At 36.0% G+C, this 16,811-nt stretch overlaps 1 protein-coding gene across 1 annotated transcript in view; it reads right to left on the bottom strand.

Moving 5' to 3' along the window:
• Window positions 1-8,779: 8,779 nt before the first annotated feature.
• Window positions 8,780-16,811, bottom strand: part of Hil (peptidase hillarin) — a 296,767-nt gene continuing 288,735 nt past the window's right edge. The window contains exon 7 of the mRNA XM_090383747.1: window positions 8,780-11,406. Coding sequence (XP_090239873.1) covers window positions 10,296-11,406 — 1,111 coding nt within the window. The 3' untranslated portion in view covers window positions 8,780-10,295. The remainder of the gene's footprint in view (window positions 11,407-16,811) is intronic.

The following is a 16,811-nucleotide window of genomic DNA, read 5'->3' as shown; positions in this document are numbered from 1 at the left end:
CTATCAACCTCCACCACAAGGGATGGAAGTCTGTTCCACCAACCAACCACCCGCTGGCTAAAGGCAAATTTCCGCACGTCTATCCTACATCTGTCTTTCCTCAATTTGAATTTATGCCCTCTCAGGTGATTTTTCTGAGCTAGAGGAAGAATCCCATCAGCATTGAGCATGCTTAAACCATTCAAGGCTTTATACACTTCTATCAGATCACCTCGCTGGTGCCTAGTCTCCAGACACTGTAATTTGCAAAACTTAAGCCTTTCTTCGTAAGAGCACCCCTTTGTTCCATTCACTAATCTTGTTGCCCTTCTCTGTACTCGTTCCAGCAGCTCTACATCCTTCTTGAAATGAGGCCTCCAGACCTGTATACAGTACTCTAGGTGTGGCCTGACCATCGCCTTATACAATGGAATAATCACCTCCTTATCCCTGCTGGAAAAATTCCTGTATATCATTGACAATACTCCATGAGCTACTCTTGCAGCCCGTCTGCACTGCTCAGAGAACTTCATATCTGCCTGCACAACCACCCCTAAGTCCCTTTCATTCTCTACCACTGTCAGTGTAGTACCACAGAGTTGATACGTTGCTCTGGGGTTGCTGTTTCCCATGTGTAGTACTTTACATTTGTCAATGTTAAACTTCATTTGCCACCTCTCAGCCCATCTGCTCAACCTTTCCAGATCCTGTTGCAGCAGCATAATGTCAGTAGTGTCCTTGACAACCCTGCCAACCTTTGTATCGTCTGCAAACTTGGACATTAAGCCCGATATACCATCATCAATATCATTTATAAATACAGAAAACAATAATGGACCCAACACTGAGCCCTGAGGGACTCCACTAATAACATCAGTCCACGATGAGCAGTGTCCATTGATTACCACTCTCTGTCTTCTCCCCCTCAACCACCCCTTTATCCATAGCAGCAATTTTCCTCCAATGTCACACTGCTCCAATTTGTGTAGCAGTCTTCCATGTGCAACGGTATCAAAAGCCTTTCTAAGATCCAAGTATATAATATCAAAGTTATTCCCTGCATCCAGTTCTTTTGTGACTGCATCATAGTATCCAATCAAGTTGGTCAGGCAAGACTTCCCCTTAACAAAACCATGCTGTGTCTGAGCTATAACTGAAGTCTTGTCTAAATGATCCTGCAGTGCTTCTTTAACCAGTGCCTCCATTAATTTTCCTGGAACAGAAGTTAAGCTCACAGGTCTATAATTACTTGTGTCAGCCTTTGATCCTCCTTTGTGAATTGGGGTCACATTTGCACATTTCCAGTCTATGGGTACCTCCCCTGAGTCCAAGGAAGCTCTCATAATTATGGCTAAGGGTTTGCTTACTTCCTTTGCTGCCTCCTTTAATATAACTGGATAGATCCCATCCACCCCGGGTGCCTTTCTTGTGTTTATCTTCAACAGTTTCTCCTCCACTTTACTCCCAGTTATTTCAAGATTCTGTAGCTTACTGCTAGAGTTGAATACACCTCTGGCATTCCCCTCGCTGAATAACTCCTCATGTGTGAATGTCGATGCAAAATATTCATTTAGTTTGTTAGCTACCTGAGCAGGATCATCAACACTTGACCCATCAATATCAAGTGGACCAATCTGATTCATCCCCTTCCTTCTAGAGTTTACATAAGTAAAGAACTCTTTGCTGTTTTTCTTTGCATCCCTTGCCAAGGATTTCTCGTAATCTGCCTTCGCCTGCCTAACCTCCTTTGTAACTTGGTTGCATATCAACTTGTATCTATCATAGGCTTCTGTGTCATGTGTTAATTTGTATGTATCCCATGCATTTTTCTTCTCTGCCATATGCCTCATTAGTTCATCTGACATCCATTTTGGCCTAAACCTTGAACAATATTTCTTAGTTGGTATGTAAAGCCTAGTAGCTTCCAAGATATGTTCTTTGAATGCTTCCCATTTTGAATTTGCTGTTGGTAACATCATCAGTTGGTCCCACTGTATAGAATTTAAATACTGTCTCAGTCCATCGTAGTCGCCTTTACGGAAGCAATAACCCTTCCCTTTACCCCTAATGGTAGTTACCTCTTTGAGTAAATCCCACTTCAGCACACTGTGATCACTGCCACATAGTGGTTCATTTATCTGCAGATTCTTAATGCATGAAGAATCACTGCTGATAATCAAATCAAGAGTATTACTCCCTCTAGTTGCCTCCCGAACATGCTGATGTAGAAAACAATCATCCAATAAATCCACAAAAGCCCTGCTAGTGTGTGAGTAACCAGCCCCCAAATTCCAATCAATATCTGGGAAATTAAAATCTCCCATTATAAGACACTCTGATTTACTGGCCCACTCTATTTCCCTGTACAGTTCCTTATTATACTCATCAGAGTCATTAGGCCTATAGCACACTCCTACTCTCAATTTTGATCTCCCAATGTTTATGTCACACCAAACTAACTCCACACTGCACTGTCCAGCGATGTCGACTGGCTTCACTTCCTTGGTTTTTATGTGTTTCTTAACTAATAGCATAACCCCTCCTCCCTTCCTATCCGGTCTATCCTTTCTGTAGACGTTGTACTCCCTAAATTGCAGTTCTGCATCCCTTATATCTGTGTGACACCACGTCTCTGATATCCCAACAATATCTGCCTTCGATGTTTTGAGCAATACATCAAATTCATCAAATTTATTTACTAAACTCCTAGCATTGGTGTACACGCAAGTATACCTGCACCTGTTTTTATTCTTAGCCACCCTAACACAACCCATGTGTTTACTTGTACCGCAATGGCTCCCAGCAGTCTCTGAAATACCATGCATCTTGTTTTCCAGGCTTCTGCTCATTCTAATAGAAGCAGTGCAAGAATCTCTTTCACCTCTGCCAGTAGCTACTGTCAATCTATTGGTCTTTGTCTCCCCCCAAGCTAGCAGTTTTCCGACCCACCTAACACTGCCTCGATAGCATCAGCAAATATTCTTGCACCCTTTCTATTTAAGTGTATCCCATCCCTGTAGAAGCAATCTCTCCTGTTAACAAGTACAGTCCAGGCTGAAAAAAATTCTACCCCTTGAGCCTTGCACAATCTTTCCAGGGCCGAATTGATCGACAAGGCTCTCATCATATACTCCCTCCTATCGTGTCTGGGCAGAATTGCAGACACTTTTAGGTATAACAGACTTAATGTCTAAGTTTGCAGTAATACAAAGGTTGGTAAGATGGTTAATGACAATAATCAAGTTGTTAATGTACCAACTGTGTGGTACTACACTCTTGGTAATGGATAACGAAAAAGACATAGGGGTAATTGTGCAGTCAGATATGAAGTTCTCTGAACAATGCAGACAGGTTGCCAGGACAATTCATGGGATTTTTTTCTATGCTACAGGTCTTAAGGTGTAATTTTAGGAAGGATGTAAATATGCTGAAACAGGTGCAGATAAGGGCAACAAGATTAGTGAAGGAATGGTCTTACCAAGAAGGGCTTCAGTTCTGCAAATTGCAGAATCTGGAGACTAGTCCCTGCAAGGTGATCTGATTGAGGTGTTTAAGGTGTGTTTATTGAATGGCTTGAGCAAACTCAATGGTGATGGGATTCTTCCTCATGCTTAGGCTACACATGTGATGGGGTATAATTTCAAATTGAGGAAGGATGGTTGCAGAACAGATGTGTGGAGATTTGCCTTTAGCCAGCGGGTGGTTGATTGTTAGAATAAACTTCCATCTGCTGTTGTGGAGGCAGCTGTGTAGCTACAGTCTTTTGCACTCAGGGCAGATCCTACTCGTGTCACCCCCTAAATAATGTTATAAATTTGAAAAAATAGTCTTAAAACTTAATTGGTTTTAAGAAATCACAGAAAACTAAGGAACATTTTGCAAGGAAAGAGAAAAAGAGATACAAAATGTGGAAATCAATAACAGAAGAGATTTATAATTTCCATTTTTGTCTCTTCATTTTGGCAAATTTATTGATAACCTCATCAAAATTAATTTTACTGGCATATTTATTTTCAATAGATAATATAGCTAGATTTCATAATCTAGTGTGAATCATTGATGAGTGGAAGTAAATTTTAATTAATTTTAATTTGGAAAGGCTTCTTTTGCAAAAGCTGTAACTTTTGCTTCTATAGATACACATACTGTTAAAAAGAACCTTAAATATAATAATATATTTGGTATAGATTTCAAAAAATCCTACTTTATAATAAACTCTACAAACTGCAAAGCTGTCCACTGTTTTTCTTCCTCAACAGTTATTTTTGCAGCTTGTAAGTGATGTCTCAGTCGGCCAATTTCTAATACAATTTCTTCATGATGAAATTCATCGAAAATTTCATTATGGATTTCATCATGTCTACAAAAAAGAAAATTCTGACAAGCCAGCTTTAAAATATGCATTTCATATTCTTCTTTCTTTGCAACAACCAAATTATACAGTTGGATAATGGCAAACATTGAAAGAATTTCATCCATCGCTTTCGAACAAACCTCCAATTCTCGACGAAACCTATCCGGGTATTTATACATTGCGCTTTTTAATTCTTCTTGGAGTGACAGTCCAGCATCCTTTGTCATTTCTCTTGGCATTTGTTTTTTTTATCCTTATTCTTCTTCCGATTGAAATGCCCATTTCCTCACAAATTGTATTTGTGAATTGAAGAGCCTTTTCTACAATTTTATTTCTTCATTAATAAATAATTTTAAGGTCTGCAACTTTACAACACATTTTTCCAGGCTTAATCCGACTGTTTGTAAATATTTTTGTGTAAGGTTAACTTCTTGTAGAATTTCGTGCCAGAAAGAAAGATAACTTAGGAAAGAAAAATCACATATAGATGATAATAGAATTTCAGCGGTACCTCTGGTATCTATATTCTCCTGAGGTTCATGCAACGTTTGTAAATATGGTCAAAATGAATTTTGGCCATATTTAGATTCATAATGTGCACTCAATTTTGTCTGGGCAAGTCTTTTGTCTGTCATTCCTGTAAGTTTTTTCATTACTCCCCAACAGTGTGGAGAGACTGAAAAGAAAGACTAAAGGTTTTCCAAAGAAGCTTACTCTTGACAAAACACTTGCAAATGAATGCACTCCATATAAATTTAACGAGTGGTTTGCACAGGGCATAAACAATGCTTTGGGATTAATTTCCTTGATTTTAGATTGGACCCCACCATGAATTCCTGCCAAGGTTGCTGCATTGTCGTATTGAATCACAGCACAGATTTATATCCAGTCCGTCCTTTTCTAAATTATTCAAAATTTCTTTTGTGAGTTCGGCAGTGGTCTTTCCAACAATGGGGAAGAAGCCTAAAATGATTCCTTCACTTCAACCTTGTCACCTACAATGTGAGCATATCTAATTACTTCACATATTTGGCCAGTGTGGGATATGTCTGGTGTACTGTCAAATAGAGTTCCAAAATATTTAGCTTGTTTTATATTATCAGCTACTATTTTTTCTCTCACATAATTTCCTAAAATGTTAATGAACTCATTTTAAACCTCTAGCAATAAATATGAAGGTTCTTTCCTATCAGATGAACATTAAATTCTTAAAATATGTTCTTTCAAAATGGGGTCATAATTTGATAGCAACCCTACCATTTCTCTAAAATTTTCTTTATTTGTAGAAAATATGGATTCATTATGTCTACAAAAAAGAAAATTCTGACAAGCCAGAAATATGATTACATCTAAAAGCTGATGTAAAACATCTCTCCCCATTTCTTTCTTTATCCAGTACTCTGTGATGAATATATTCAATAGTTTGTTGAAACTTCAACCCTGCACTTAAGATTTCCACTTCTCCAAGCACAAGAGGATGCTGTTCACTGTTTTCATGGTAAAAAACCTTTAACTTCCACCTTTAATTAAACCTCTAATTTCCACTAAGTTTTAAATCCTGTGATAAAGTTAGATGTTTTGATTTCTTTATTCTCCAATGAAAATAGTTTGCAGAAAAAAGAAAATAAATTTCCTGATGATGGTGAATAAACCATCCATGTTCTTAAAATTTTTTCTCCGTTTGGCAATGTCTTATAAAACCTGGAAATTGTTAGCTATCGACATTGCCTTTAATTTTTTCTCCTCCTCTTTCAACAGTGTCAAAAGGTCCTTCCTTATTTTGAAAATATTCACAGCCTTTCTTAATAAAATAAATTCTCAAGTTATCTGGTACTGGTATAGGCCAAAAAGCAATGTAGGAATACTTTAAAAATATGTTTATTTCCTCTTCCTTTTCAGAATCTTCCCTTTGCTCATGTGTATTTTCATTAGATTCTTCTCCACTAGTGGATAAATAACATTCTCTGTTAGAACCTCTTGAGAAGATGACTTGTACCATGCTCTTCTAATTTATCATGCTGAATATCTACTCCACTAGATGTTGAAGGTGTAACATACTTCAACAGTGATCCAGATATTGCTTGAATAACTTCTTCTCGTGCTTTCTTTGCTTATCTCAGTTGGGTCGGTTTAGCTTCGTTTTGTACATATACCTATATAAAGAAGTTCATTACAAAACAGAAAATATCTGTAAAATGTAAAATATATATAAATCAAAATGAAAAATAAGTTGTCAGGAAATACAAAGGCTCGCCTGTATAATTCGTATAAATCTTCTCACCAAAAATGTGGTACTAACTTAATGACTTGTAAGATTAACTTTGTAAAAAAAAAAAAAATGTGGTTAAACTAAATTTATTTGTAAAGGCTGAATATTGTTTTGATCCCCAGTTTTATGTGCCTTGATAACATAACAAAAATTTAAATGCAAGTATTACAGTCGCAGTTGGTTAATATAAAAATCTAAGTATCTTGTTGTTAATTAAATTGTGTTAAATAGAAATTTCAACTAACAACTGTAAATTTAAGTGGAGAAAGATACATTTTTAAAAAAAGTTGAAATTATTTTGTTAAAGTTAATACTTTCTGTCTCATATTTTCAAGTAATGGCACCCCTTGCTGGCTGGCACCTGGGATAGACTGCCCCAACCCCCTCCCTTGCTACACCACTGTGTTGTAGGTGGGCAGTTTGAATAAATTCAAGGAAGAACTAGACAATTTATTGGAGAAGATAGACAGGTGTTCCAGGGTTTTTTTTTTTTTGGCTGATGTTTTATAAGCTTGCTTTTTTGCATCATATGCCACTACTACAAATAATAATAATGAAAAAAAAGACTTGTAGCTTGAGATTGTTTGCAGGTGGAAAATACAAAATGATTATTATAGATTTATATAATTTCTTTCTAACTGATAAAACAATTGCCATATGGCAGTCTTACTGATAAAGTTTCTTACTGCTAAAACAACTACCATATGGTAATTGTTTTATCAGTAAGAAAGAAAATTCAAAATAAATAAATGCTCTTTATTGTAAAAGAAGGATACAGTCCTATCTCTGCCAAAAAGAGTATTTGTTTATTTTGAATCAGACTGATCACAGGATTCGACATGGGAATTCAGAAATGTTGCTACTAATTTCATCGCTGAGACATTTTAGAGCAAGAATGTAAAATTTTGTTCCTGACTAACATTTAAAATAATTTAATTTTTTTATTCTTGTTCTTTAAATAAATAAGCAAACAAAATTCTTGTTTGCTTATTTATTTAAAAATTAGCAATTTATTGTGATTTAAGTAGCCATTTTAAATTACAAGAAACAGTATGGTAATTTAAATTGAACCTGTGTAAATATGGTTCTTAATAAAATAAAATCATTCAGTTGCACATAGAAAAGTGCTTCATTATTTTTTCCTTGAACCTCTGTTACTGAATTGACCTATGTACAATACATAGGTCAATTTATTAATAGCTGGCTTTAGATCATTTTTCATGTTCATTTTCTTTTTCATAATCAGAATGCTGTCTAGTGAATCAAGTTTGTTATATTGTATTCTGTGGTGGAATTTTTAAAAAAAATGCACAGTAAATAATAATTATCTTTATTCTAAACCCTTTTTTAGAAAAATTACAGTAGCAATACACAAGTGTCCCCTTAACCCAAACAGCGGATTATACTATTTTAACAAGCTAAGTCTGTTGACTAAATACTGTTTTTATTATGATTATAGTTATTATCATTTTATTTATTTATTTATTTTATTTTTTTTTTTGGAAAACAAATTATTAGGTCACAATTTTACAGTTCACATAACTTGAGCATTGTTTCATATTTTCTCCCCTAACTCTTAAACATTTACTTAAAGATTTCAAGCAGATAACTTGTAATACATAATAGAGTGTACATCAGTATATTAGAGTTAGGGAATGTGGATAAGGATGAAAAGTGTATTTGATGTAGTACCTCTTCTGCTATTAATGGGTTAAGGAAAAACATACAAGGAAACAAATGTGGTATACGTTGTTGTACAATGCCTTACATCCTGGAAGACAATGCACAACAAAGGCATATTGAAAAATAAGAAAACTAAACCAGGAGAAAACAAACTAAGTGACCAAATTATACTGGTATAAGTTTATATTACAAAATTTGTTTAGCGAAATTTAAATAGATATCACTTACTTTAACATGGTTTCTAGGTAGAAAGTACCAAAAATATACATATAAAATACAATATAAAAATAAGTCATTCATTCATTTATAAGTGTTGTGCCTAGTAAAAGAATAATTTTATATTTACTGTACAATTTACTGTAGCATAAGTCATTCATATTCCAAATTTAAATAATTACATTAAATGAGATCAGCACATAGCAATTAAAATTTAATGAAAATTTTACAAAAAAATTCTATGTGCTGTTAATAGCTGAAGTAATTCAATCTGAGGTATATGGAAATTGAATATTCCCATTTTTGAGAACTTAATGAAAAAATAATGTTGATTTAATGCTGCATGCATTGTAATATTTGATTGTCTAAAAACGCGACATGTTGAAGACTTTGTCTGCTTGATCTTTTGACATTTCACAAAATACAGTTAAGGATTACTCATTACAGTAAAGTCTCAAAAACTAAATATTTTGATATACAGCAAGATTATTTATTGTATAGATTTTTCAATGTCATTAAAAACTTTAATGTGTGAAATGTTGAAAAGAAGTCATTAGCTCACAAAATAAATAACTGTAGTAGTAGGCATGCTAAATTTAGTATATTTGCAGTCAATGGTGTGCTCAGTAGTTATAGGATCATAACTGTAACCCCTCCCTTCTACCCCACCAAAGGCCTGGATGCATCATCTGCATCGAGCACAGCTTGCATGGCTGATCAGAGGAGTTAGGACAAATACTCTCTCCCTGCACCAGATAGAGGTTTGTGGTTCCACAGTGAACCAATAATACTTGGTGTAGGAGTGACCAGACAATTACACTTATGGTTTTCACTGATAGATGTGGTTGATGGACTGTAAAATAAATTTGTCTTCTGAATCATTATTAAAAAAACAGGATGTTTTTCTTAAAAGTAATTTTCCATGATTATATAGAGCAGTGATGGCAAACCTTTTTCTGCCCTACATGCCATAAAGAAACTAAAACAAAATAATTTTTGCATACCATAAAAAAACAAAAATGAAATTAGTAAGTGGTCTTTATTCTTATTATAAAAATTAGATAAGCGTACATGAAAGTTTCTAATGAGAACTTTCTTGCTGCATAATTCTGCACGCAATTACACTATGGTTTTCACTGATAGATGTGGTTGATGGACTGTAAAATAAATTTGTCTTCAAATAAAAAAAATACTTTTTTTTTTGTAATTTAAACTGTTTATGGGTGGCTGCATGCCCATGTATTTTCCTATGCATGCCACTCATGCCATTGGTTCACCCTCCCTGATGTAGAGGAGTCATCACTTATCACCAGTCTGGTAAAAATGTGAGTTTCATTCCCTTTTTCAGACTGGAGGAATTTTCATTAAGGACTTCATTTTCACTCAGAGTTGTACAGTTTACTCAGAGTTAGTCTGCCTAAAATGGAAATGTTCTCTTTTCCACCCAGAAACTTTTTTTTGGCTTCCAAAGTAATTCACTTCATGGTCTTTATTAGTTTAAAAAAATTTATTTTTTAAAATGCAAGTGGTCTTTCGCAATAGAGACACTTGGTCACTGAAAACATATCATAGAAGTTATGAAATTAAATGAGCAGGAAGCACCCCAGCACCAAGCAGGTCTCTGGAAAACATTCGGCTCAGCCATCCTTAAAGCTGGCCCTATGTGGTCACCCTAGCTGTATCAATCCCTGATCCCTTGGTACTTTTTGAGCACACCTTTGTTTGCCATTATGCCTATAATTTTAAAAAGCTGGGTATCTAGAATATATGTATATGACTTTTCTGTAGAGTTGCCTAACTACGCTTTGTTACGTTGATAAGATATTTACAACAGTGTGTCAATAAATGTTTATCGCTGATATCTGGTTCTCCATTCATTTCTCGGGTATAAATGTCCATACCGTATTGACCTTCATCTGGGAAACTGATATAGAAAGTTACTACATCTTCATGGATAGTGTGTGATACGTGTCTGGATAATCTCTTTTCTTCTGTACCATTTTTATGTAATGTTGCCATGAAGTCTGTTAAAGGTCGTGACATTCGAAACTGAATTTCCAGGTCACGTGGTGAAAATATCAAGGCATCCTCATGGGTAATAGGAATAAGACCAAATAGACGAGTTGCCTTCATTGGTCCCCATTCTCCACTTGCACAATCTGGAAGTGGAACCATGACTGTTTGTAAATCATCACAAACAATTTTAAACTTGCAGACACTTTTGAATTTCATTGGTTCACCGGTGAGGTATTCCCTAGGGGTAACAGCATTGGCAAATATGTCCAATAACAGTGAAGCACTGCAGGGAGCATGAACCCTGAATGCTACAATATTTCCAACCACAGACTGCATTACAAAACGTTTTAAGCTGACTCCTTCATAAGAATCAACATCAGTCTCATAGAATTTCAAGTTGTAATGGAAGATAAGACTTGATGTCATATGTGATGGCATGCAGATACGGACTGTAGCAGCTCCTGTGCTGTCTGTATATAGTACTGCTTTTGTGTCATCATCTGGGAAGTACAGGCCATAACGAAAGAAGAGTGAGCGAACAAACGGTAATTCCTCAAAATCCCTTAAAGTGATGATGCTTTTGAGCAATTGCCATTCAGACTGAAGTGGAAAGAATTCATAAATGAATTCCTTTGGATCAGTAAGAAAATAATGATCATCATACTCATAGCGCAAGCTGTCAGATTTTCCTTTGTTTCCTGGCTTTGGAACTTCTTTAGCATTAACCAGATGTCTTGCTCCCCAGTTACACTGAACGAAACGCCATGCACCAGCTACGTATACAGCATTCCACGAATTACGGAAACGATTATCTTCAAATTTTACTCCAGGCTGATAACCAGCACTCTTTGAGTAGCCCTTAATGACTACACAATGAAGACCAGCATAGCTAGAAAAACAAAGAAAGATATAAGCAAATAATATAAATTCTACAAAATTATATATCTTTAACAAATAATAATTTATGATAAATTTTTATTATACTCTAGGGCTACCACATCAGGTCAGAAGAGTTTAAAAGACAAGAACATTACTGTGTTCAGCAGTCACGTGTTCTTGAACTACTAGATGTATTACTGCTGTACCTGTGTATTGACCACTTAGTAAAGATGTTTCATGTGAGGTGGCCAGATTTCTTGTAATCCAAAACTGGGGATCTTTTAATTAAATGTCTCCTCTTATAATTCTGTCATATTATTGGCTAGTTATGTAACTAAATTTTTAATAACCATTATTATTAATTTATTTGTTAAAAATATTAAAATAATTTTAACTATTGCCTTAATTAGCAAAAATTAAACAGACCTTTCCTAATGTTGGTGTCAATTGAACTCAGCTTTGAATTTCTTCAAGCTGTCAAATACTGGTTAATGGTATAATGTTGGAAATATACCTATAACTGATAAATTTTTTTTCATTATAAATCTTCAGACCAACAACCAACCTTTGGGTTTCAGTGCTTGAAATTAAAAATTTTATGAAACAAAAATACTCATGAATAAAATATACCTTATTTTTAATAACCAAATATGTACATGACATTAACAATACATAAGATGAACTGAAATAGCATTCTAGTGTGTTCTAGTCAATTTCAAACCATACTATGCTAGTAATGTGCCACCAAAAAAAAAAAAAAAAAAAATCAATAAAATTTTAAAGATAATTAAAATTTTATTTTTTAATGTATGCAGTGTTAGATAACAGGGTATACAATTTAGATATTATTAGTAGATTAAATAATAGAATAAATTTTTCAAAACTGGTCACATATCAACATCATTGTTATAGCTGCTATGTGCATGGATAACAAATATAGCTACCAAGAAATTTTTAGGCACAAAAAGAAATATCAACAATTCAAAAAAAGTTATGTTTTTATATAAAAATTTTTTATTTAAGAATTTTTATATATATTTATATAAAATAAATAAATAATAGACCTATTGATATTCATTGGTTTTTATCTTGACTTACATGGTGTTGGATATATCTGAGCTTCAGATGAAATGCTCCTGTTTTTTAAATTCGAACACAAACATTAGTTAGCCTGTATTGGGGGTCACCAATGAGTTGTTCCTACATTGCTTTGCTTGAATCAGTTTTTTTGAGTAGCATCAGCACTCAAAATGGAAAAGATTAGTTTCAAATTGTGGGGGGAGATATAGGGAATAAAGCTCCCCAAGAACAACACTTTATATTAATATGTTGATACTTATCAAAGCTGTCCAAATCAAAACATCCATATGTTGATACTTATCAAAGCTGTGAATGTGGAATATATGAGAACTCCCCTCCACAAAGCCAAAATTTTTGGGCATGTCAACAAAAAAAAATAAATAATAAATTTTTCTCTAATAATACAAAAATTTCACATCTCAAAAGTCCAGGAGTGAATTTGTAACTTCTGTGTTCTTTTTTGCAATGGAAGCTCTAGGCACAAACACTAAAAAGTTTGTGCCTAGGGCCACATTGCACACCAGGTGTGGGTGAGTAGGTTGTGCACTGCACACGGGTGCTTTATTGGGTGGGGGTGGAGGTCGAGCACCATCCAGAGTTTAAAAATCCTAAAAATTAAAAGAAATAAAAATTAAACGGCAGAATGATTATTCTCATTAGTATTCGTGGTGGCAAATGATGCATGAAAGCAAGCTTATAGAGCATCAGCCAAAAAAAAAAAAAAAAAAACCCTTCCCTTATCACCTGTCCAATCCCTCCAATAGTTTTAGTTCTTCCTTGAATTAAGAACAGATGGAAATTTGTTCCAGCAAACTACATGCTGGTTGAAGGGAAACTTCCAAACATCTATCTTGCAACTATGATTCCTCTCATATGAATTTATGCCCCTTCATGTTTATAGTCAATTTTGAGCTTGCTCAATCCATTCAGAGCCTTAAACCTCAATTATAACTTGCTGCATCTAAAGACAAGGCTCCTGCAAGGTGATCTTGCAGATGCTTAGCCTTCAGATGCTCAATTTACAGATCCATGTCCTTCCTAAAAGAAATCCTCCAGTTTTTGGGAATTGGAACACCAGAAGTACATCAAGTTATAAACTGGGACCTAAATGATTTTGTTATAACTGAGAAGAAAGTGGCAAAGAAATTGCTGAGAATAAAAGTAAATAAGGCACCTGCGGCTGATGGGATCTATCCAGTTACATTAAAGGAATCAGCAAAAGAGGCAAGAAAACCTTTTGCCATAATTATGAGTGCATTCTTGGATTCAGGAGGGATCCCTATGGCATGGAAGTGTGCAAATATCTGTCCTTTTCACAAAGGGGAACAAAGTACTGCATATGGTGGTAACCCTAGAATAACATATAAACTGTGTGGTACTACACTCATGGTGGTAGAGAATGAAAAGGACTTGGGGGTTATTGTGCAGTCAAATATGAAGTTTTCTGAACAGTGCAGACGATCTTCAAGAGTAGCTCGTGGTGTCTTGTCAATGATATATAGGAATTTTCTAGCAAGGATAAGGAGATGATTATCCCATTGTATAAGGCAATGGTCAGGCCACACCTTCAGTACCGTATACAGGTCTGGAGGCCTCATTTTAGGATGGATGTCGAACTACTGGAACAAGTACAGAGAAAGGTAACAAGATTAGTGAATAGAACAAAGGGTTGCTCTTAGGAAGAAAAGCTTAAGTTTTGCAAATTACAGTGTCTGAAGACTAGGCACCTGCGAGATGATCTGATTTAGGTATATAAAGCCCTGAATGATTTGAGCAAGCTCAATGCTGATGGGATTTTTCCTCTTGCCAAGATTAATCACTAGAGGGGACATAAATTCAAATTGAGAAAAGACAGTTGTAGAATAGACATGAGGAAATTTGCCTTTAGCCAGCAGGTGGTTGATTTCTGGAACAAACTTCCACCTGTTGTTATAGAAGTGGCAGCTTAAATAAATTCAAGGCAGAACTAGACAAACATTTCGAGTGAATAGATGGGTGAAATGGGAATGGTTGGGTTTTTTTTTGGCCGATGCTGTATAAGCTCGCTTTCTTGCATTATATACCTCTGCTAATGCTAATACTAAAGAATAATGTGAGAAATTATAGACCTGTAGGCTTGACTTTTGTTCAAGGGAAAATAATGAAGTCAGTGGTTAAAGAAATATTACAGGATCATCTTAACAGGAATGGAGTTAAACAGAAATTAGTGTGGGTTTGTTAATTGGAAAACTGACTGACCAGTCCAATTAGCTACCCTTCTCTGTACTTTTTATGCAGTAACAAACAAACCCGATGCAAATAATAATTTTGACATCATATGTTTAAATTTCACTAAAGCCTTTGACACTGTTCCACATGAAAGGCTGCTTTACAAATTAGAGCAGTATGATGTTAGGGACAAGTTACTGGTATGGTACTTTTCTGGTGCTATCAAGGCAGTGTTAGGTGGATAGGAAAATTACTAGCTTGGGGGGGGGATACACACACTAATAGATTAACAATAGGCAGAGGCAAAGGTGATTCTTGCACTGCCTCTATTGGAATGAGCAGTAGCCCGGAAAACAAGATGCTGGAAATTTCAAGAACTGCAGAGTTCTTGCAGAAGGTCATCACGAAACAAGTAAATACATGGGCTGTGTTAGAGTAACTAAAAGTAATAAAAGCAGCATGTAAACTTTCATGTACACCAATGCTAGGAGTATTCTAAATAAATATGATTAATTTTGGAGTGCTGGTCAAGACATCAAAGGCAGATATTATTATTATCATTATTTCTCCCTGATTGGGAGGGGGGGGAAGTACCACCCCATGGGAGCAGTATCCCATGGTGGATACTGCTCCCGAGCACACAGGGTGGTTGTTATATGTGCTGCTACTATTGGTTGAGGAACTCGCTGACTATCATATAGGTGTTCAGAATTGCGACTTTCTTGTTCCTTGAACTGGAACTTTCTTGTTCCAGTTCCTTGTAGGTGTTCTCTGGGAGACCTATTGTTGCTAGGCTGTTATGCCAGATCTTTGCCACTATACTTGTGGTTGACACCATGATTGGGATGGTCATTACTTGTTGCACATGCCACATCTCTGATCTCCTGTCTTAGGTTTGTGTACTTCCTGATTTTTATTTCATGGGTTTTCTGGAGGTTGCCGATGTTTGGTAGTCTTTTCTTTCTGTTGACAAGGGTTATGTCCAATCTGTTGTGCTCGATTGTTTTGTCTGTAATTATGATGCAGTCCCAGTATAGCTTGTGGGTTGGGATCTCAAGTACTGCCTGGGGTTTGTACTTGTAGTATGGTACAATTTCTTTGATCAACTAGTATTTCCTTGCTAGCTTCTGATGTATCATCCTGGCTATCTTGTCGTGTCTCTGCGTGTACTCGCTCTGGGTGATCACCTTGCATCCCGCAGTGATATGTTGGATCATTTCTGAGGCTAGGTGGCATTGTGGACACGTCATCAGGCACCTTGGCGATATATTTTCTGGTGTTGATTACCTAGTCTTGGATTGCGAGCATGAACCCTTCACAGTCTCTGGGAAGAGGGTCCTGCTCATGAGACATGCATTGGAATCCATTTTATCTATATGATCTTGATGGAGGTCATTGTAGTGTCTTCTTTGCCCATCTTTCTAGCTTTGTTTGTGCCATCTGGGCAAGAAGGGACTCCTCTCTTAGGTTCTTAGGTTGAGTGGCGTATGCCGCTTGTCTATCTTTCTTATGATCTGGTGGAGTGCTGCTTTGTTCTTCTGAAAGTAATCCTTCAGGTTGGGTATCGCTGTTCTATGTTGCTCAATGAGGTTTATCAGGCCCCTTCCTCCCTCTTTTCGAGCTGTAGTCAGTCTCTCCATGGCTGACTTTGGGTGGTGTTTGCAGCTCTTGATCATCGTTGTCCGTGTCTTTCTTATGATATCCTTCAACTTGCTGTTAGTCCAATCTGTGATCCTGAAGGAGTATGTTAGCACTGGGACTGCATAGGTGTTTATGGCTTTAACTGTGTTCCCTCTGTTCAGCTTTGTTTTCAGCAGGCTCTGGTAGTATTTTTTTGCTCAGGCAGGCCTTGATTTTCTTGTACTGTAACTGCTGAGCCAGCATCATCCCCAGGTATTTGTAGGTCCCTCCATCTGTCATGGCTTTGATGTCTTTACCAGTTTTGGCTGACTAATTTACCCTGATGCAATCTGTGGGTCTTGCATTTGTCTAGACAAAATTCCATCTTGATATCATTGCTGAATTCTTTGGTGATCCAGAGTAGTTGCTGGAGTTTGCTTCTCCGTTGTTGCATAGAGCTGGAAGTCATCTATGTACATCAGATGGATATTATTATTATTATCGTTG

The sequence above is a fragment of the Mastigoproctus giganteus genome, chromosome 10 (assembly GCF_048544385.1).
Source record: "Mastigoproctus giganteus isolate SK-2022 chromosome 10, ASM4854438v1, whole genome shotgun sequence".
NCBI classification, from domain to species: domain Eukaryota; kingdom Metazoa; phylum Arthropoda; class Arachnida; order Uropygi; family Thelyphonidae; genus Mastigoproctus; species Mastigoproctus giganteus.
Note: the sequence above shows the minus strand (reverse complement) of the source record. Positions and strands in the feature narration are given on the sequence as shown.